This window comes from Cyanistes caeruleus, unplaced genomic scaffold (assembly GCF_971803275.1).
Source record: "Cyanistes caeruleus unplaced genomic scaffold, bCyaCae1.hap1.1 HAP1_SCAFFOLD_65, whole genome shotgun sequence".
Lineage (NCBI taxonomy): Eukaryota > Metazoa > Chordata > Aves > Passeriformes > Paridae > Cyanistes > Cyanistes caeruleus.
The window spans coordinates 4,894,038-4,915,423 of record NW_028255884.1 but is presented as its reverse complement, the minus strand read 5'-3'; the positions used below and the strand labels follow the sequence as shown (position 1 = coordinate 4,915,423).

The following is a 21,386-nucleotide window of genomic DNA, read 5'->3' as shown; positions in this document are numbered from 1 at the left end:
AGATGCCAAAGGAGGGTGCCCAGGCCGAGGATTTCAGCAGAGGATCTGTGGGCAGCCCCAGGGGCTTCCCCCGCTGGGGAGCCCTGGCTGCTGCTGCCTTGCCTTCAGTGCAGGCTCAGGGGCGGCTCCCATCCTCCTGCTGCAGCCGGGAAATCCAAATCTGCGGGGCTGCAGAGCCCTTGAGCCGAGGCTGAGGGGTCCCCCCGTGTTCAGCTGTGCTGGGGCTGTTTCTGTGCTCAGGGACACTTGGAATGGGCCGTGCCACTTGGCCACCAGAGCTGCTTCTTTCCTCTGCTTCGTCAGGACCCGATGTCCTGCTTGGGTGTGTCGTAGTAGAGATGGACAATGACACCTGTTTCTTCTTCCACCATAGCCAAAGCTTTATTGCACACAGCTTATATTTACATGGTTATCAGAAGGCACCGTGCTTAATTCCAGTTGGTTGGGAACTCAGTTCACTGGTTGGTAATGGTGAGTGTACACGTCAATCCAAACTTTTCTCTCTAACAATGTTTACATACTTTTTCTACTGATTCCCATGGGACAGATCCCTTGTTACTACAGGTGCACTTGTTTTTCTCCCCAAGAATAGCTTGTTATGTTAACAAACTTTCCATTCTCAAGATGTTTTTGCCTGGGAACTTATCAGGCCAGCTGCTAGCTACACTAAGCCCACATAACAAGTCCTAAACCATGATTTTCCAAGTCCTTTCTTTTGTAAGGATTTACCTTTATGTGTCAGGGTGTTGTGGACAGCAAAGTCCAAAGGTGGGTGTGTCTCAAATCTCTCCCAGCCCGGGTCTGGATCTCTCTCAATTCAATGCAGGCATGGGTTTCTTCCCAGCCCCCTCTCTTGGCTGTTCAAACAGGAGGCTGGGTTAAACCCTTCCCCTGTCCTCAATTCTAAATCCTCCTGTGCCACTGAACAAGTTTCATACTGCAGTCACCGAGCTCTGCTCATCCATTTAGGGGCTCTGTTGGGGTGCGTGGGAGAAGGTGAGGAGGGGTCCCCGGGGGTCGTGTCCCCCCCCGGGAGCGGCTGTGACTCCCCCATGTCCCCCCCATGCGGGGCTCACCCCCTTTTGTCTCTGCCAGAGCTCCTGACCCAGCTCCTGCTGTGCCCTGGGAGGGGCTTTGGGGAGCCCCCCTGGGACCCCCTTGGATCCCCATTCCTGGGCCCTGGGACCCCCCCGCATCTCCTTGCCCAGCTCCGGGACCCCCTGCACCCCCTTCTCCTGCACCAACAGCGCCCTGCACCCCCTTTCCCGGGGATCCTCCCCTGGCAGCCCCTGGATCCCCCGGTTCCGTCAGCCCGGGGACCCCCGGAGCCCCATTCCCGGCCATCCCGGGGCACCGCACCCCCAGGCCTCCCTTTCCAGGGAAAGCCGAGCTGGGCACGGGGCTCTCCAGCCGCTCTGGCATTTCTGATCACCCAAAGGAGAGGGAGAGAGCAGCAGAGAGAGCGAGAAGGAGATTGGGAATCGGGGCTCGGGCTCCCAGCGCCCGCTCCTGCTCCGCCGGGGCTGGGGAGCCGCAGCCGCAGGAAAAATGGGATCCGCGGATGCCGGGGCTTCCCCCGCTTTGGGCCGAAGCCGGCGGGTTCCAGGCAGAGTTTGGGCGCAGGGCCCGGGAGTTCAGCCCAGTTTGTCCCGGGGGTCCCGCAGTGCGCGGCCGAGGAGGGTCCCGGGGGATCCCGGGAGGGGATCCAGGGGAATTCCCTGGAATTGCCGCGTCCCCTCCCCCCGCGCTCCCTCGGGCACTTTCGCTTCCGCCTTGGCCGCCCTGCGCCGCCGGGATCTGCCCGGCGACCGGTGACGTCACTGCAGCCTCGGGCTGCCACTGGCGGGCAGCAAAGAGCGGCGCCAATGGCGGGGCCAGCGGGGAGCTGCAGATGCTGCAGCAGCGGCACAGCCAGAGCGGGGCTGAGCGGGGGGAGCCGGGGCTGGGGGATCTGTGGGGCTGCGATGGCAACTGTGGCACCGCCATGGGGATCCCTGAGATCCAGGCTGAGGGATTAACAAATTCCCTGGCTCACAGCTGCAGGGAATGTCTCCGGAAATATGTCAGATATGGGCGGGAGGTGCTGCAGTGTAAAGGTGGGGAGGGCAGAATTCCCATGGGAATATGGGAATTGAGAATGCAGGATTTGGGAGAGCAAAATTTGGGAATGTGGCAATTCCCACGGAAATTCCATGGATGGATCTCAGACATCCCATTCCTGTGAGACCTCCAAGGATGGATTCTACAGCAGTCCAATTCCCATGTGAACTCTGTGGATGGACCTCACTGCCATGCCATTCCACAGAATTCCATGGGCAGATCTCCCCATCCCACTGCCATGAGAGCCCCAATCCGGTTCCCACCCAACCCCATCCTGGGGATCGCCCTGTTCCTTGCCTTCCCCACCCCCCACAAGACTCCTGGGGGTCCCCCCATGACACAACCAGCCCCCCCAACTCTTCCTGGGTTCCCCCTCATCCCCCCCACAACGGGAATTCCTGGAAGTCCCCCCATGTCCCCTCCCCCAGGACTTTGGGGGTCCCACCCGACCTGTCCGTGCACCCCAGATTTCTTCCACAGCCCCCCTGTGATGGTGGAGGGTGGGGGCCGAGTGCTGGTGCCCCCCTGCCTGCAGCAGATCCAGCGGTGAGGGCAGTTCGGGGGGTCCCTCAGCCTTTGGGGTCCCTGGGATTTGGGGTGCCCCCCCGGGCCCCCCAGGATCTCCCTGAACACGCTGACGCTGCCCGTGCGCAGTGAGAAGGTTCAAACCCAGCACGGGGTCCCCAGCACTGCCACCTGCATTGCCCAGGTACCCCCAAACCTGCCGAGAACCCCCAAAGCCCCCGGGACACCCCAACCTCCCCTGATCCCAAACACATCCCTGGATGCTCCAAAAACTCCCCAAAACCGCAAAACCCCATACAGACATTGAGAAGGTTCATACCTGTCATGGGGTCCCCATGTCCATCACCAGCAGGTTCCCCAAAACAGCCTTGGGACCCCCAATTCCACCCCCGGGATCGCCCAAATTCCCTCATCGGGACTCCTGTAAACCCCCTTGAGAACTCCCAAAAAACCACCGTGGCCCCAAAAACACCCAGAACTTCTGAAAACCCCCAGGAACCCCTCATGAAGGTTTATACCGAGCACGGGATCCCCATGGACACCATCAGCATCACCCAGGTACCCCCAACCCCTCCCGGGACCCCCAACCCCTCCCGGGCTCCACTGCCGGAACCAACGGGAGCGGTGTTGCCCTTTTAAGAGGAGTTACAGTGGGACCCGACAACACCGGGGGCCCTTAAAGCGGCCATGGTAGAGAGAACCCCCAAAATCCACCCTGGGGGACAAAACATCCCCTACAGGGGCTTGGGGTGGGGACACCCCAAAAATGTCACTTAAAGCCGTCATGATCCCCCCTCAAAAGGGGCTTGTGGGGCTGCGGCCGCACAAACACCCTAAAATGGGGAGGAAAAAACACCCCTGTAGTGGTGGGATCCCCCCCAAAAAAACCTGAAAAAGAAAAACTCCTCTTGAGAGGGGCCTGAAGACCCTGAAGGGCCCTGGAAGAGGGACAAGATCCCCTCCTGTGCTGGGGCCTCCCCGAGCCGGGAACTCTCCCGTTCCTGCACTCAGGGGAGCCCCGAACGACGGCGGCTCCTGGGCTGAGCCCCCCTCAGCCGGGGCTGCGGGGGGAACTGGGGGGGCTGGGACGGGGCTTGGGGGTCCTGGGGTGAACTGGGGGACCCTCAGTGCTCCCACCTCCCCCTGTTCCCCTGTCCCGCCCCGTTCCCATTGTTCCCCCAAAGCTCCGCTGCCCCCAGCTCGGTTTGGGGGGGACCCAGCCCTTTCCCATCGTGTCCCGGCCCGGCCCCGCTCACCCGAGGGCTCCGAACCACGCACAGGGACAGAGGGGGAGGAAGAGGAGGGACAGAGGAGGAGGAGGAAGAGGAGGAGCAGGAGGAGGAAGAGCTGGAGCAGGCAGAGGAGGCTCCACCTGCGCTCCCCGCTCTCTGCATCTGCAGCTCCTTCGGGACCATCGCCCCCCATCCCGCAGGTGCCCGGGGAGGGGGAGCTCGCCCCAAATACCCCGGGGCTCCCTGGCTTTGGGGTTTTTGGGGGGGATGTTTGGGGATGGCAGGGCTCCAGAGCCGAGCCGCAGATGCCCCTCGGGGGCACCCCGGGGGTCCCCGGGAGGTGTTTTTGGGGGGTCCCGGTGGCGGTGGCAGCAGAGCCCCGGCAAAGGGGCCGGGGGGATGCGGGTCCGGCATGGCCGGGAAAGGGGTTCGGGGCTCCCGGTGCCGGCAGTGGCTGCTCCCAGCATGAGCCCAGTTTCTCCCCTGGTGTGGCTCCAGTTTCCTCTGCGCCAAACGATAAGCCAAATCACTCTCAGTCATTCCCTATTAGGGTGCAATTTGTCTCCATTTTATCCCATTTTTATCCCATTTTTATCACCTTTTTATCCCATTTTTTCCCCATTTTTTCTCTTTTTTTTCTAATTTTTATCCCATTTTCATATAATTTTTCCCCATTTTTATCCTATTTTTTATTTTCCCCCAATTTTTTTCCTTTTTCCCTCAATTTCCCCCTTTTTTAATCTCATTTTTCCTCATTTTTTCCCAGTTTTTCTGATTTTTTTCCTATTTTTCCTCCATTTTTACTCAAATTGTTCCCCATGTTTTCCTGTTTTTCCCATTTTTTTCCATTTTTAATCTATTATTTCCCCATTTTATGCTATTTTTGCTCCATTTTCTTCCAGTTTTTCCCCATGTTTACTCCTATTTTCCCCATTTTCTTCCATTTTTCCTCCATTTTTCCTCATTTTTACCATTTTTATTCCTATTTTTATCCCAGTTTTCCCCATTTTTTCCCCCCATTTTTATCCTGGTTTTATCTCATTTTTCCACAATTTTATCCCAATTTTCTTCCATTTCTTTCTCCCATTTTTCCCAGTTTTTCCTCCATTTCCATCCCATTTTCCTCAATTTTTTTTCCTATTTTTATCCCATTTTTCCCCCCATTTTTTCCCTATTTTCCTCAATTTTTGCTCCATTTTTGCTCCATTTTTCCTCCCATTTTTCTCACGTTTCCCCCATATTTTTGTCGTTTTTCCTAACTTTTCCCCATTCTTCCTCCATTACCATCCTGTTTTTCCCCATTTCCCCCTATCTTCCCCATTTAATTATCCCAAAAATTGAAATTTGGGGGAAAAAATAGAAATTTTGGTGGGAAAAAAGGGTGCTTTGGGGGCAAAACTCCATGAATTTGAATCACAGCTTTCTCGTGATTTTTCCATGATTTTTCCGTGATTTCCCCATGATTTCCAGCCAGAAGGAGGCGTGGGATTCATCCGAACATTCTGGAAGCTGGAAGAGGACCAGGCCATCAGCCTTCCCAAATATCTGGACCAGTTCATCCGCAATTCCACCTTTCCCACTCCCCAGATTCCCAGGTCTGGAAATTCTTCTACAACCTCCCATGTAGGCAATTCCTAAAATTCCATGGAAAAATGGGATAGGGGGAATTTCATCCTGTTTTTTTCCAGTTTTTTTCCATTTTTATTCCACTTTTTATTCCCATGTCTTCCTGCTTTTTTCTGCTTTTTCCAGATTATTTTTCTATATCTTTTACTCACTTGTCCCAGATTTTTCCCATTTTTTCCCAATATATTTTCCAATTTTTCACTCTTTTTTCCCCCATTTTTTCCTGCTTTTTTCTGTTTTCTCCCCATTTTTACCTGTTTTCCCCCAGTTCTTTCCTAATTTTCCCCTCCTTTTTTTTTCTGATTTTTTCTGATTTTTTTCCCTCCTTTTTCTCCCAATTTTTCCCAATTTTTCCCAGTTTATCAAATTTTCCTGATTTTCTCCTGATTTTTCCATCTTCTTTTCCCAAAATTTTCTGTCTTTTTCCCAACTTTTTCTCAAATTTTTCCCTGATTTTTCTGTTTTTTCTCATTGTTTTCACAATTTTTCCCTGCTTTTTCCCAATTTTTTTTCTGATTTTCCCCCAATTTTTTTCATTTTTTTTTTCCTGATTTTTTCCAGGTTTTATTCCTGTTTACTTTTCATGATTTTTCTCTCATTTTTCACTGTTTTTTCACATATTTTTCACATTTTTTTTCCTGATTTTTCCCTCTGATCTGTCCCAATTTTTCCCCATTTTTTCCAAATTTTTCCTAAATTTTGCCTGTTCATTTCCTAAATATTTCCAGGCTTTTCCCCAATTTTTTTCCCATTTTCTCAGGTTTTGTCCCCGTTTCTTTTCCTCATTTTTCCCTTGATTTTTTTGGTTTTTTCCCAATTTTTTCCACCATTTCTTTTCCTGATTCACCCACATTTTTTCCTGATTTTTCCCTGTTCTTTTCCTCTTTATTCCCCAACTGTTTCACAATTTTTCCCTGATTTTTCCCTGTATTTCCTAATTTTTTTACTGATCTTTCCTGATTTTTTTCCATGTTTCCTTTTTCTCTCTTTTCTCGATTTTACCTAGTTTTTTCCCAGTTTTTTTCCTGATTTTTCCCTTTTCCTTTCCCAGTTTTTCTGGTTTTTCCCCATTTTTATCCTGATATTTTTCATTATTTTTTTCTGATTTTTTTTGAGATTTTTTTATCCTTTTCCTGTTTTTTTTCCCTGATTTTCCCCTGACCTTTCTTTTTTTTCACATTTTTTTCTGATTTTTTCCCAATACTTTTCCTGATTTTTTTGCAAGCTTTCTCAAACATTTCCTTGATTTTTCCACTTTTTTTCCGAATTTTTTTTCTGATTTCTCCTGATTTTTCCCAGGATCTTTTCAGCTTTCTTTTCCTGATATTTTCCCTGATTTTTCCCAATTTTTCCCTTTTTTTTTTTCATGCCTTTCCTGTTTTTTCCTGATTTTTCTCTCTTACTTTCCCAATTTTTTTTTAGGTTTTTTTTTTTCAATTTCTTCTCAAATTTCCCTGAGTTTTCCCTGATTTTTTCACAATTTTTTCACAATTTTTCCTATTATTTTTAGATTTTATGCCTCTTTCTTTTACTGGTTTTTCCAAATTCTTTCCCAATTTTTCTCCTGATTTTCTCAGGTTTTTTCCAATTATTCCTGATTTTTCCTGATTTTTCCTTCTTTTCCTATTTTTCCTGAATTTTCCCCCCATTTTTTCTGATTTTTTCAAGATTTTTTTCCACTTTCTTTTCCTGATTTTTCCCCCAATTTTTCCGATTTATTCCTTGAGTTTTCTCCTTTTTTTCCCAATTTTTTCCTGATTTTTCCTCCATTTTTTTTATTTCACCCTGATTTTTTTCTCTTTTTTCCCCTGATTTTTCCCTTCTATTTTCCTTTAATTTATCCTGCTTTTTTTCACATTTTTTCCCCAATTTTCCAGTTTCCTTCATACTCCCAGTCTGATCCCAGTCACTCCCAGTCTAATCCCAGTCACTCCCAGTCTAATCCCAGTCACTCCCAGTCTGATCCCAGTCACTCCCAGGATGAGGCCAGTGGCCCCCAGTTGCTCCCTGGCAGTGCCAGTGTGACCCCAGTAGCCTCCAGTGTGATCCCTGGGACTCCCTGTCTCTCCCAGTATATCCCAGTCAGCCCCAGCACGCTCCCAGTCATTCCCAGCTCCTCCCAGTTGCTCTCAGCATGATCCCAGTTGTTCCCAGCCACTCCCAGTCAATCCCAGTATGATTCCAGTCACCCTCAGTGGGATCCCAGTCTCAGCCAGCAGGGACCCAGCTGCTCCCACTGTGATCCCAGTATGATCCCAGTTGAGTATGATTCCAGAATAGTTGTAATTCTTCCCAGTTCCTACCAGTGTGATCCCAGTTGTCCCTGGAATAGTCCCAGTCCATCTCAGCATGGTTCCACTCACTCCCAGTTGCCCCCAGTGTGATGCCAGTTGTTCCCAGTATGGTCACAGTCACTCCCAGTATATCCCAGTTGCCTCAGCAAGGTTCTGGTTACCTCAGAATGATCCCAGTCTTTCCTAGTTACTCCCACTTACTCCAAGTATGATCCCAGTTGTGGTCTCAGTTCCCTCAGCATGGTTCCAGTACCTTCCAGTTGATCCCAGTTGCTCCCAATGTGTCCACATTTTCCTCCCAACATGGGCCCAGTAGCTCCCAGTAACCCCCAGTCAGGTTCCATTCGCACCCACTGTAATCCCAGTGGTTCCCAGTGCTATCCCTGTAGGAGCCATTGTCACTCCCAGTATGGTTCCAGTCACTTCCAGGATGATCCCAGTCACTCCCACTACAATCTCAGTCACTCCCAGTATGAGCTGGTGCACCCAGCCACCCCCAGTATGGTTCCAGTCACTCCCAGATACTCCCAGGATGATTCCAGTCATGGCCAGAGTGACTCCCTGTCACTCCCAGGATGGGCCCAGTTGCTCCCAGTCACCTCCAGCACAGTTCCAGTCACAGCCAGCCCCTTTGCAGTCACCCCCAGTATGATCCCAGCTAGTTCCAGTAGGATCCCAGTATGACCCCAGCATGGGCACAGCTGCTCCCAGGATTATCCAGTGTGGTTCCAGTTGCTCCCATTTACTTGCACTGTGGTTTCAGTCTCTCCCAGTCTATCCCAGTTGCTCCTAGTCACTCCTTGGGTGCTTCCAATGTGATCCCAGTTGCTCCTAGTCACTCCCAGTCACCCTGAGTGCAGTCCCAGTTGCTGCCAGTACGGTAGCAGTCTCTCTCAGCATGGCCCAGCTGCTCCCACTGTGATCCCAGTAGGACCTCAGCATGGTTCCAGTCACTCCCTGTTCCTCCCAGTTTGATGCCAGTTGCACCCAGTTGCCCCCAGTATAGTCTCAGTCGCTTCCCAGATGATCCCAGCTGCTCCCAGTAAGGTTGCAGTCATGCCCAGTTGCCCCCAGTGTAGACCCAGTCACTCCCAGTCACTCCCAGTTGTCCCCAGCATGGTTCCCATTGTTCCCAGTGTGTTCCCAGTCATCCCCAGTATGGTCACAGACACTCCCAGTATATCCCAGTTGCCCTAAGCATGTCCGTAGTCATTCCCAGACACTTGCAGGGATCTCAGTCAGGTGCTTGTTATCTCAGTCACTCCCAGTATATCCCAGTCCAGCACTCCCTGAACTCACAGCCCCCCATCCATGGGATCATCACCTCCCCATCCCACAGCTGCCCAGGGAGGGGGGAGCTCAGCCCAGATATCCCCAGAGGGTCCCTGGGTTGGGTTTTTGGAGGGGATGATTGGAGAATGAAGAACTTCAAAGCTGAGAAGAAAAAGGCCTTTGGGGGGACATTGGGGGGTCCTGGGGGCTGCTGCCAGCAGAGGCAGCCTGGAGGAGCAGAGCCCTGTGACCCCCAGGACCCCGAAGTGGGAGCCCAGAGAGGGGGAGCACCACAATTCATGGGACCCCCAACAACCTGGAGAGGGGCAGGGGGATCTCCTTGGGCCTTCTGCGCCCCCAAGCAGAGAATAAGGGAAGAAGGGACCCTGGGACCCCAAAACTCTAGGCATCTGTCATCATCCTTAAGTGGAGAGATGGAAATGGGGGGAACTTTTCAGGTCCTGGCACTCCCCCAGCAGCCTGGGGAGGGCAGGGACTGAGTAGATGGGGGACCCCGAGTACAAGCGTGACCTCCAGCAGCTGGGACAGGGAGGAAACCCTGAACACCAAAGGGGAGAGAACAGAGATGGGGAACTCCTGGAGGGCATTTTCAGGGCTGAATCTTGGTGTTTGGGAGGTTTATATGGGCACCAGGTGCCCGGTGACTTCTAGAGATGGACTTGGGCAGGAGGAACCCCTTAACCCAAGGTGCTCATGAACTGTATTTTCCCCAAACCAGGATTTCTCATTCCCAAACCTTGGCTGGATGGAGAAGGAAGCAGTGAGGAAGATGTCCCAGGACACCCAGGCAGGTGAGGAGGAAGTCAGTGCCCCTTTCCCCCTCTCTCCTGCTCCATCTCCCAGCCCAGCCTGGCCCCCGGCTGCAGGACAACCCCGCTGCCGACGCCGTCCTGCCGGGGACACACTGGGGGGATCTCCTTCCCCTTCCCTCTGGCACAGAGGCAAATCCCATCCTCTCCTTGTCCTTCCTCCCCCAGACAAGGAGCTGAGGATGGAGACCAGGGAGGACAAATCCCCACAGCAGAACCTCATGGAAGAGGCCATTTTGAGCAGCTCCACCCCACAGGAATCCAATGGGGAGGAAAATCCCCAGAGATCCCACAGGAGGAGGGGCTCCAAACCCAGCCCAGGGTGCTCTGAGGAGGAAAGACCCACCCTGTGCCGGGAAGGCGGCCGGAGATCCAGCCGGGGCTCTGAGCTGGTGGTCCATGAGCAGCTTCAGGATGGGGAGAAGCCCTACGAGTGCTTGGAGTGTGGGAAGAGCTTCAGCCAGAGCAACAGCCTGATCCGCCACCAGATGATTCACACCAGGGAATGGCCCTGCAAGTGTGGGGAGTGTGGGAAGGGCTTCAGCTGCATCTCCCAACTCATCATCCACCAGCGCATCCACACTGGGGAGAGGCCCTACGAGTGTCCTGAGTGTGGGAAGAGGTTTCAGACCACCTCCAAAATTGTCAGGCACCAGCAGATTCACACGGATGAGAGGCCCTTCCGCTGCCCTGACTGTGGGGAGGGCTTCAAGTACAACTCCACCCTCATCACCCACCGGCGCATCCACACTGGGGAGAGGCCCTATGAGTGTGGGGAATGTGGGAAGAGCTTCAGCCACAGCTCCAGCCTGACCAAACACCAGAGGACCCACACTGGGGAACGTCCCTATGAGTGTGGGGAATGTGGGATGACCTTCAGCCAGAGGTCCCAACTCATCATCCACCAGCGCATCCACACTGGGGAGAAGCCCTACGAGTGTCCTGAGTGTGGGAAGAGGTTTCAGACCAGCTCCACTCTCCTCAGGCACCAGCGGATTCACACAGATGAGAGGCCCTTCCTCTGCCCTGACTGTGGGGAGGGCTTCAAGCGCAACTCCACCCTCATCACCCACCGGCACATCCACACTGGGGAGAGGCCCTATGAGTGTCCCCAGTGTGGGAAGAGCTTCGTCCAGCGCTCTCACTTGACCCAACACCAACGGAGGCACCGATAAGGGAAGCCCTGTAAATGCCCCAAGTGCAGGAAGAGCTTTGTGCCCTGCCCCACCTTCATCCCCCCTTGGAGGATCCACGTTTGGAAGAGACCTGGTGATCCATGTTCCCTGGGATCCATGCTGGGAAGACACCTGTACCTTTTCCTGCCCATGGCAATGTCATGATGTGGGATCAAACAATGTGAGGGTCTGGCCATGGCCCTTTTGTTATATTCAATCCCATCTCAGGTCATTGCCAGGGGCAGGAAAAGGACTCCCTCTCTCTCACCAGAGTAGAAGGGTGTCCTTTCCTGGCAGGAAGAAAGGCATGTTCAGGAAGAAACAGTTGGTGGTGTTTTAGTTTTCCCTGTGAATGGTTTGTCTTATCCTTTCTGTTACCAAAATTGTTTCTGTGTCTGTTTGTTCCTTATCTCGTTGCTGTTCTCAATAAATTGTTCTTATCCCAGCCTGGGATCTTTGCCTTTTGTGCTTTCCATGGGAGGTGGGAGGGAAGCGAGCAGCAGCGCGGTTTCAGCGGGAGCAGGAAATTGGGGAATGCCATTCCTGAAGCCCAGCCCATGGAAACCGAGCATCCCAGCTGGTGCCAGGCCTGGTTGCCATGGCAGCAGCCTTGGGAGCGGGTCCCTGGCTGGGGGCTGCGGGAACCTCTTCCCTCTGGTGCCCAGGGCCAGGAGTGGAGGGAGCGGCTGGAGCTGAGGCGGGCAGGTTTAGGCTGGATGTGAGGAAAAGGTTTTTCCCGCGAGGCTGCTGGGGCACTGAACAGGCTCCCCAGGGAAGGCTCCCAGCTCCAGGGCTGGCTGAGCTCCAGCAGCGTTTGGCCAGCGCTGCCAGGCCCAGGCTGGGATTGTTGGGGTGCCCTGTGCAGGGCCAGCAGTTGGACTGGAGGATCCCCATGGCTCCCTCCCAACTCAGCCAATTCTGTGGCTCTGGGATCCCATGAGCCTGGGGATGGGACTGCAAATGGTTGCCATGGCAACGGGCTCTGGCTCCAGGTCTGAGCTGGTGTCCATGGCAACCACCCCGGTCATGGGGTCTCCATGGAGCTGCCAAGGGACTGACCATAGCAACAGGGGCTGTGATGGTTGCCATGGAAACAGACCATCGCTACATGGGGGTAGGGATGGTTGCCTACCAAGGGTCAGATTTGTTACAGGCCCTCAGAGGGGCTCCATGAGGACATTCCAAGAGTCTCCAGGCTGTTCAAGAGCTGGAATGTCACAGGCAGAGACAGGGGCTCCACAGAGACCTCCCAGGGGTTTCTGGGGATGCTGAAGAGCCATGTGGTCACACAGAGTCACTGTAATTCCATGGTGACATCCCAGGGGACCCTGAGCTGCAAAGGCACCGCTCTGTCACAGGCACTCCCGGGGGCTCCACGGTGACATCCCAGGAGTCCCCAGGCTGCCAAAGAGCCGGGATGTCACAGACACTCCCAGGGCTTCCTGTCATGGGCAGAGTGGGAGCTTCAGGCAAAAGCTTTATTTCTTTATTGGAGAAACCCCTGCTGAGTCATGAGGTGGAGAAATGACACTCAACAGCCACCAGGGATCCTCAAACTCCTCCAGGACACCTAGGCTTTTAAATTCCTTCTAAGAGAGGAGACTGGGAGTGGCAGGATCCAATCCCAGCCCCCAGACTTTGTCAAAGTGTTATAGGTAAAGATTGGACAGGTGGAATTGAACCATAATGCAACTTGTCCCACAGGATTAACAAGGGAATACCATCCATCTTTTCTGATGTCCATTGCCAAAACTGGTACTCTCGCTAAAACATTTCCTGTATCCGAGGCTGTCTCCCAGAAAAAAACTGCAAACTCTGGCTGGCCTTGGCCTCTGGTGGTCCCGACACATCTTCCCCTGAAACAGTGGGGCTCTGTTCCTTCCTTCCTGGGGAAAGCACCAGCCTTCTTGTCCAAGGACCATTTTTAATTTGGCCTCCCAAATTTCATATATCCAAGGATTGCTCTCTGAAAGAAGCTGCTGAGACAGAGAGGTCGGGTTGGCCCTGTCCTCTGGTGATGTTCTTACACTATGAGAAGATGGTTTTAATTCGGAAACACCTTGCAGAAATCTCAGAGATCTCCCAAGGTGGGGTTTTGAGGCCTCAGGCACATGACCATTCTATAGGGACAAAGGAGTTCTGTGCTCCATGGGGTGGAGACTGAGGACAGTGGAGGAGAGCCATGAGAGTGTTTAAATAGTGGTTTCAGAGATGGTGAATCCTTCTGACATACACAGAGTTGCCAGCAAAGGAAGGGGCCAGCGAGGTGGGGCAGCCAGGGGATGACGACAGCCTGCAGGGACAGAGGCGCAGGGCATGGACCCCACAGGGCAGCCTGGGCTGGAGAGGGCACAGGGATGGGCAGCAGCTGCAAGGCCCTGCCAGAGGCAACTTGTGCAGCCCTTTGGCCATGGCTGCTGGCCCTGGGCCTGAGGCCAGCAGGGGACAAGTGACCCTGGCAGCCCTGGGGCCTCATTGCCTCCTTGTCCCTGCTCAGCAGCCTGGCAGGGGCCGCCCCATGGTGCTGCCCTTGGCATTGCACATCCCCACATGCCAGTGGCCCGGGAAGAGCCCTGAGCAATGAGGGAGGGACAGCATCTGCCTTGCCAGGGGCTGGGGCTCAGCCCTTGGCTCTTGCCATTCCTGAAACACATCCAGCTTTGCTCAGCACCACAGACACCTTTCCCTTGCTTGTCCCCAGCTGCCATCAGGGCCTCCAGTCTTCTGCTCTACCTGGAACCTGGGGACGCTTTCTCACTCGTGTCTCTCATTTCAACTACAAGAAACTTCAGTGTTTCCATCTGACTTGGAGCCCTTGAGGAGTTTCTGGAGCACACTCTGAGGGACTGAGTGTGATGCCAAGAGCCCCAAAGGCCTGAGAGGGTGATGAAAGTGCTGGTGCTGTGTCTGTGCTGCTGAGCTGGGCCGGGCTCCTGGCCCAGAGGCAGCTCCTGGCAAGGGCAGCGCTGCAGAGAGACAGCTCTGGCCAGGAGCAGCTCCTGAGCACAGCCCAGCAGGGCTGGGGCCCTGCCAGGGCAGCTCAGGGACACAGAGAGCAGGCCCAGACAGAGCTGCCAGGGGCTCAGCACTGGCAGGGGCTGTGGGATGTGCCAGAGGGGGCTGTGTCACAGCAGCACCTCTGTGGCTGTGTCCTGGAGCACAGAGCAGCTGTGATGTCAGAAAGGGGCTGTATGACAGCTCCGAGTGGGTTGTGTGAGGTCACAGATGGGGCTGTGACATCCCAGAGTTTGTTGTGTGAGGTCACTGAACAGCTACAGCATCATAGAGGGGATTCTATGACATCACAGTGCAGGTTGTGACATCAAAGAGAGGACTGTGACATTAGACATTAGATATATGACACCACAGAGCAGGCTGTGCCACCACTGATTGACTGTGTGACATCACAGACCAGACTGTGACACCACATGGTTGTGATATGAAATCCTAGAGCGAGCAGTGACATCATAGAAAAGCCATGTGACATCTCAGGACAGGTTGTATGACATCACAGTGCCAACTGTGACATCACAGAGTGAACTCAGACATCAAATGTGGCTATGTGACATCACGAGGTGGTTTTGTGGCATATGGGAAGAGCTGTGACTTCACAGAAAGGTGGTGTGACATCCTGGGGCAGGTTGTATGACACCACTGAGTGGGCTGTGATATCCAGCTGAGGTGTCTGTGTGACATCTCAGGGGGCTCTGAGAGGTCACTGGGTAGAAGTCCAGAGAAGTCCAACGCTGCCCTTGCAGCAGCCTGTCTGCACAGAAACACTCCCAGGGCTCTCTGCATTTCCCTTCCCTCACTCTTGCCTCACTCACACACCTCCCAACAACCCACTTGGTGCTTTCAGCTGCAAGGACTTCAAAGCTTGTCTGTCCTTCAGCAGCTGCTCTAATTCTGCCTTCAGCCAACTCTGGGGTTGTGTTTATTGTAGAACTCCCTGTGTGTCTGAAACATTCCTTGTGTGGCTCTGCCTTGGGGAAGGGGAACCTCCTTGGTGGCACCTTGGGCTTGGCACACACTTGAGGAGGGTGTCTGTTTTCCATGGGGAAACTCAGCAGTTTTAGATTGCTAAAATCAAAGAAGGAAAACCCCTCTTTGCCTGAGTGCAGCCAGTTCTGTGAGCAAAGCAGGTCCCAGGGGAGTGAGGAGAGACAGGATGGGGCTGGGGAATGTGGAGCAAGGTTGTCCCCCCTGGGTCAGACCTCAAGGCACAGCTTCTCTGACCTGGCCAGACCTCCTTAGGAGAGACCCTGGATCAATATCCATCACTGAATGCTGCAATCACCTCTGCTCTAAAGAGAACAGTAAAAAAAAAAGACACCTTTTAAAATAGGAACAGATATTTCTTAGAAGCTCTTTGAACTATTTCTCCATAACTATTGTAGGAAACTTTCCTAAGAACTGCACCAGACCAGAGGGAAATCAAGGCACAGCCATGGTTTGTTAGGATTTGCTTGATCCTAATGAGCCCCGTGGTGCATTTGGAGCTGAGCCCTTGAACCTCAGGACCTGAGAGGAGATTGCACAAACCTTTCCAGGAGCCCAAGTCAGAGGAAACACCCAAAGTGTCTCCAAGCATTAATGGGTGCCACTGAGGTCCATCCCCAACACAGGCTCCTCATGGACTCCTTGGAGGAGAGAACTGGAGGCCAGGATTGCACAAAAACCTCCCAGAGACTCAGTGTGGAAAGGAAAATCCAAAGTAGCTGAAAAAGCCCTGAGTATCTCAAAGTATTGATGAGCCCCACTGAGTGTTGTTACTGACAAAGGCTCTCAAGGGACTAATTACAGCAGATAATTGGAGGCCAGGATTGCACAAAGCTCTCAGAGACTCCAAAGCAAAAGCCAAAGTCCTTTGAAAAAGCTGCAGTCCCTGGGAGCATGAAGGAGCCCCCAGGGCCATTCCTGAGCAAGGCTCCCCAGGGACTCCTTCCAGCAGATCCCTGAGGCCACTGGCATGTGGGCTAGGGGGGATGCTGAGGGCAGGCCAAGGGGGTGACAGTGGCCAGCCTTGCTGGGGCTGTGCCAGGAGGCCCCAGGGCCTCAGGACAAGGTGTCTCCTCACAGCCCTTGCTGGCACAGCATTGGCTGCTGTGGCCCAGGGCACCAAGCCTTGGCTTCTCTTTGTCCCCAGCTGTCATCAGTGCCTCCAGTGCTCTGCTCTGCCTGGGGCCTGGGGACACTTTCTCTGTCACATCCCTCAGTGGGACCCATTAAAAGTGAAAGAAACTTTGGAGTTGGATTCTGACTTGGAGTTCTTGAGAGCTTTCTTCCCCTCCCTGTCAGGGACTGATGTTCAGGGCCTCAGCACAAAGCCCCAAGAGGCTCATTAAAGTCCTGCTGCTGTGTCTGTGCTGCTGAGCTGGGCCACGCTCCTGGCACAGAGGCAGCTCCTGGAAACCAAGAAGAGCTTCAAAAGCACATTTCTCTTGCTGAGCAGCTCTTCTGCCAGCCCAGCAGGGCTGGGGCACTGCCTGCAGCCACCCTGGGCACAGCCCAGAGGCACAGAGAGCTTCAATCAGTCAGGGCTGGGAAGGGGCTGAGAAGTGCCTGGGGCAGAATCCCTGCCAGCCCTTGGCACAGGAAGCCTCTGGCTGCAGGACAATGCAGCTGCAGCTCCTGGAGGCATCTCCTAAAGCTGGAACATGCCAGTGCCTACAGACTCTGTGAGTACATTCTCTGCCTGTCCCTTGTGCAGAGCAGCCAGGGGTGCCCAGGGCTGTCCTGCAGAGCAGGGTCCTGCAGCCCAGGGCGCTGTGCTGGGGCAGGGACTCTGCTGCCTGCCAGGGACAGCTCTCAGCCGGCCCGGGGAGCTGCTCCCAGCGCTGGGGAGAAGCTGTGGGGGGAAGGAGCCCCCCTGAGCAGGGCAGGGGCTGCTGCTGAGAGGGGCTGTGTGGGGCAGGGCTGCTCCCAGCTCCAGTCCTGCCTGGGCACAGCTCCAGAGGACACTTCCCAAAAGAAGGTGAGCCTGGGATTGATGTAAAGATCAGGAGCTTTCCTGAGACTGTGTTCAATTTCTCTCTTTAAGCAGGGTGGGAAAGTTGAGATGATAGCAAAAAGTTTTTTGCTTTTTATGCATTTTTAATATATTTTTAGATCTGTAAACTATTATCATGTAATTATAAAATTTTAATTCTTAATTAACTCTATTAAACTATTATTCTATAGTATAGTATAGTATAGTATAGTATAGTATAGTATAGTATACTATACTATACTATTATATTATATTATATTACATTTATATTATAATTAAGGACAACTATTATTCTTGATTAACTCTAATATGTTTCCTAACCTTACTCTTAGATTTTAGAACAATAATCTGATTTTCTAAATAGATTTCTGAAATACTGTATTGTCTTATCATCAGGGAGAGGAGCTACAAGAAGAACATTTTGTTTTGTAACCAGAATGTGAGCAGTCATAACAAAAAGTGGGGCATAGAAACCCTCGGACCTACTCCAGTGGGTTGACTCAGGGATGTGTAACTGGGTGTTGTGGTTTTAAACCACTAAGTAAGAAAATTACTTACTTCTTGCTGTGAGATATGGATTAGAATAAGAGCAAAACAGGCATACAACTTAAAAGGGAAAAAAAAAAGAAAGTTTATTGACAAACCACAATAATAAGAACACCAGAATAAACTTCCAGAAAAACCCTTCTATCTCTTATCTACCCACTATTCTCTTGTTCACATGACAACAGAGACAAAAACTCTGGAACTCTGATGGTTAAAACAGTCCCAGTTCTTGCTAGTCTTTTTACTAATCTTTATAGAGAAACAGAAGTTTCTTCCTGTTAATTTATGGAGTTTCTCACAAGAAAACTATTTTTGTTATAGTTTTCTATTGCCCTAATGTTAGCTGTCCAGAGCTGCTATTATTAGAGTTCACTCCTCCCATTCTCACATCACTCTGAAGTGTGTATGGGCTATGCGTCTAGAGATAGCATTTTTAAGGATAAGTTATTCAAAGGCAAAAAAAAGTCTTCTTCATCTGTTTCTGTGAGCTTCACCAGAAAACAGTTTTCTCATGGCCTCTCAGGGCTTCAAATCTCTCAACAGTTTTCTCATGGCCCCTCAAGGCTTTTAATCTCCCAGTACTTCACTATACTATAATTACTCTTTACTCAAATTTACACTTTGAACACTATTCCTCTCTAGATCCTATATCATGAATTAAAGGAGTTCTTTTCAAGACTTCATTGTCTATCTCCATAGTTTTAACAGGGAGATATTTCAGCTTAATTAAAGCATCTTCTTAATTCTCTACCTTTCTTGAAGCTTCTTTTCTTTCCTGTCACTGGTAGTTTATAAAGTCTCTTTTCATGTTGATCACTCTCTCTCTCTCTCTCTGGATAAAAAGATTAATCCGCAAGTCTCATCTGGGTAATGAAAGAGTTAACATCTTGCCCAGGCTTTTGTAGATGGTTTGGGGATCTCTGCCGAACAGGAGCTGGAGCCGTCTGCGATGGGAAGTTCCTCATGGCTGCTCTGGAGCGTGTAGTCTCTGCTCCAACCCGCTGCAAGTCCAGGGCCTCCCTCTTTCTTCACTGTGCAGTTTCTAGTGAATGTAGTTACAGCAAAACCTGCAGCCGAGCCAGAGATCGGCTCGGCCCGGCCCGGGCCCGAGGAAAACCTTCCCCAGGCCCCCCCATCTCCCGGCCGGGAGACGGGGCAGGCCCGGCCCAATCCCCGCCCGGCCGCATGGCCTGGGCAGGGACGGGAGGCCTGGAGCTCTGCCACCCTCCACAGCCAGAAAACAAAGAGAACTCAGAGAGCTCTGCTTTTACATTTTAAGGTAGAGTTCACAAGTTGATCCCACTTTTCAATGGCCTAAACTGCTGTCAATTCCCAGCAATGACCGATAATTGGTCAGGAGAAAAGACTCCAAGCACTTCCCAGCAACTCCAACTCCCTTAAAAGTAAAGTAACTCCATGACACTGTCACATTCCACCAAATCGCCACAAATTTCCACAACATGTATGAAAAATCAAACAAATTCTTCAATTCTCCTCAAAATCCCACAAAATTCCAGAACATTGAAAAAATATCCCACGAAGTTCCTGCCACATCCCACGAAATCGCCACAAATTTCCACAACATCTATGAAAAATACCACAAAATTCTTCAAGTCCCCACAAAATCCCACAAAATTGCAGAATTCTTCTCAAAACCCCACCAAATTCCAGAAACATCCCACCAAATCCCCACAAATTTCCACAAAATCTAAGAAAAATCCCACAAAATTCTTCAAGTCTCCTCAAAATCCCACAACATTCCAGAAAAAAATACCACACAATTACATAAATTTTCTGAAAACCCTGCCAAATTCCAGAAACATCTCAAAAAATCCCCTGAATATCCCACAATAATCTAAGAAAAATCCCACACCATTCCACAAAATCACAAAAATTTCAAAAATCTTCTCAAAACCCCAACAAATTCCAATCACATCCCACCAAATCCCTACACATTTCCACAAAATCTAAGAAAATACCTCAAAATTCTTCATGTCTCCTCAAAATTCCACAAAACTCCCACAAAATCTTTTCAATATCCTACCAAATTCAAGAAAAACCCCACCAAACTGCAGACAAATCCCACATAATTTCCTAAATTTCCTCAAAACCACACCAAATTCCAGAAACATCCCAACAAATCGCCACACATTTCCACAAAATCTAAGAAAAATCCCACAAGATTCTTCAAGTCTCCTCAAAATCCCACAACATTCCAGAAAAAAGTACCGCACAATTACCTAAATTTTCTGAAAACCCTGCCAAATTCCAGAAGCATCTCAAAAAATCCCCTGAATATCCCACAATAATCTAAGAAAAATCCCACACAATTCCACACAATTGCAGAAATCTTCTCAAAACCCCACCAAATTCCAATCACATCCCACCAAATCCCTACACATTTCCACAAAATCTAAGAAAATACCTCAAAATTCTTCATGTCGCCTAAAAATCCCTCAAAATTCCACAAAACTCCAAGAAAATCTTCTCAATATCCGACAAAATTCAAGAAAAATCCCACCAAACTGCAGACAAATCCCACACAATTTCATAAATTTCCTCAAAACCTCACTAAATTCCAGAAACATCCCACCAAATCCCCACACATTTCCACAAAATCTAAGAAAATCCAACCAAATTCTTCAAGTCTCCTCAAACTCCCACAACATTCCAGAAAATAATACCACAACATTGCAGAAATCTTCTCAAAACACTACCAAATTCCAGATACATGTCAAAAAATCCAATGAATATCCCACAATAATCTAAGAAAAATCCCACACAATTCCACAAAATTGCAGAAATCTTCTCAAAACCCCACAAAATTCCCGTCACATCCCACCAAATCCCCACACATTTCCACAAAATCTAAGAAAATACCTCAATATTCCTCATGTCTCTTTAAAATCTCTCAAAATTCCACAAAACACCCAGAAAATCTTCACAATATCCTATGAAATTCAGGAAAAATCCCACCAAATTCCAGAAAAATCCCACACAATTCTGAAATATTACCAAAACCCCACCAAATTCCAGAAACATCCCACCAAATCGCCGCAAATTTCCACAAAATCTAAGAAAAATTACACAAAATTTTTCAAGTCTCTTCAGAGTCCAAAAAATACTACAAAACTCAAAAAAATCTATTCATTATCCTATGAAATTAAAGAAAAATTCAAAAAAATGCAGAAAATTCCCACATAATATCCTACAGATTTTCTGAAAACCGCACTAAATTCCAGAAACATCCCACCAAATCGCCACACATTTCCACAAAATCTAAGAAAATCCCACAAAAGTCTTCATTTCTCCTGAAAACCCCACAAAATTCCAGAAAACTCCCAAAAAATCTTTTCAATATCCTACCAAATTCAAGAAAAATCCCACAAAACTGCAGACAAATCCCACACAATTTCTTAAATTTCCTCAAAACCCCACCAAATTCCACAATTATCTCACCAAATCCCCACAAATTTCCACAAAATCTAAGAAAAATCCCACAAAATTCTTCATGTCTCCTCAAAATCAACCAACATTCAAGAAAAAAATACCACACAATGACCTAAATTTTCTGAAAACCCTGCCAAATTCCAGAAACGTCTCAAAAAATCCCCTGAATATCCCACAAAATCTAAGAAAAATCCCACAAAATTTTTCATGTCTCCTCAAAATCCTACAAAATACCACATTGGGAAAAAATCACACAAAATTCCAGAAACATCCCACCAAATCCCCACATATTTCCACAAAATCTAAAAAAAATCCCACAAAATTCTTCAAGTCTCCTCAAACTCCCA

General features: G+C 50.3%; 2 protein-coding genes across 2 annotated transcripts in view; one reads left to right on the top strand and one right to left on the bottom strand.

Annotated features, from left to right (window-relative positions):
• LOC147647258 (uncharacterized) overlaps window positions 1-21,386 on the bottom strand; it is a 387,407-nt gene that overhangs the window by 90,067 nt on the left and 275,954 nt on the right. The window lies entirely within an intron of this gene.
• Window positions 6,430-11,499, top strand: LOC147647269 (uncharacterized). The gene is made up of 2 exons (XM_086872582.1): window positions 6,430-9,861; window positions 10,048-11,499. The coding sequence occupies exons 1-2, from the start codon at window positions 9,816-9,818 to the stop codon at window positions 11,052-11,054; spliced, it is 1,053 nt and encodes a 350-aa protein (XP_086728708.1). The 5' UTR covers window positions 6,430-9,815; the 3' UTR covers window positions 11,055-11,499.

Bases quoted from the DNA above. Each gene is read 5' to 3' on its own strand.
- LOC147647269 (XM_086872582.1), top strand. From the start codon at position 9,816: ATGGAGAAGGAAGCAGTGAGGAAGATGTCCCAGGACACCCAGGCAG. The intron at 9,862-10,047 runs GTGAGGAGGAAG...TTCCTCCCCCAG, and splicing joins GTCCCAGGACACCCAGGCAG to ACAAGGAGCTGAGGATGGAG.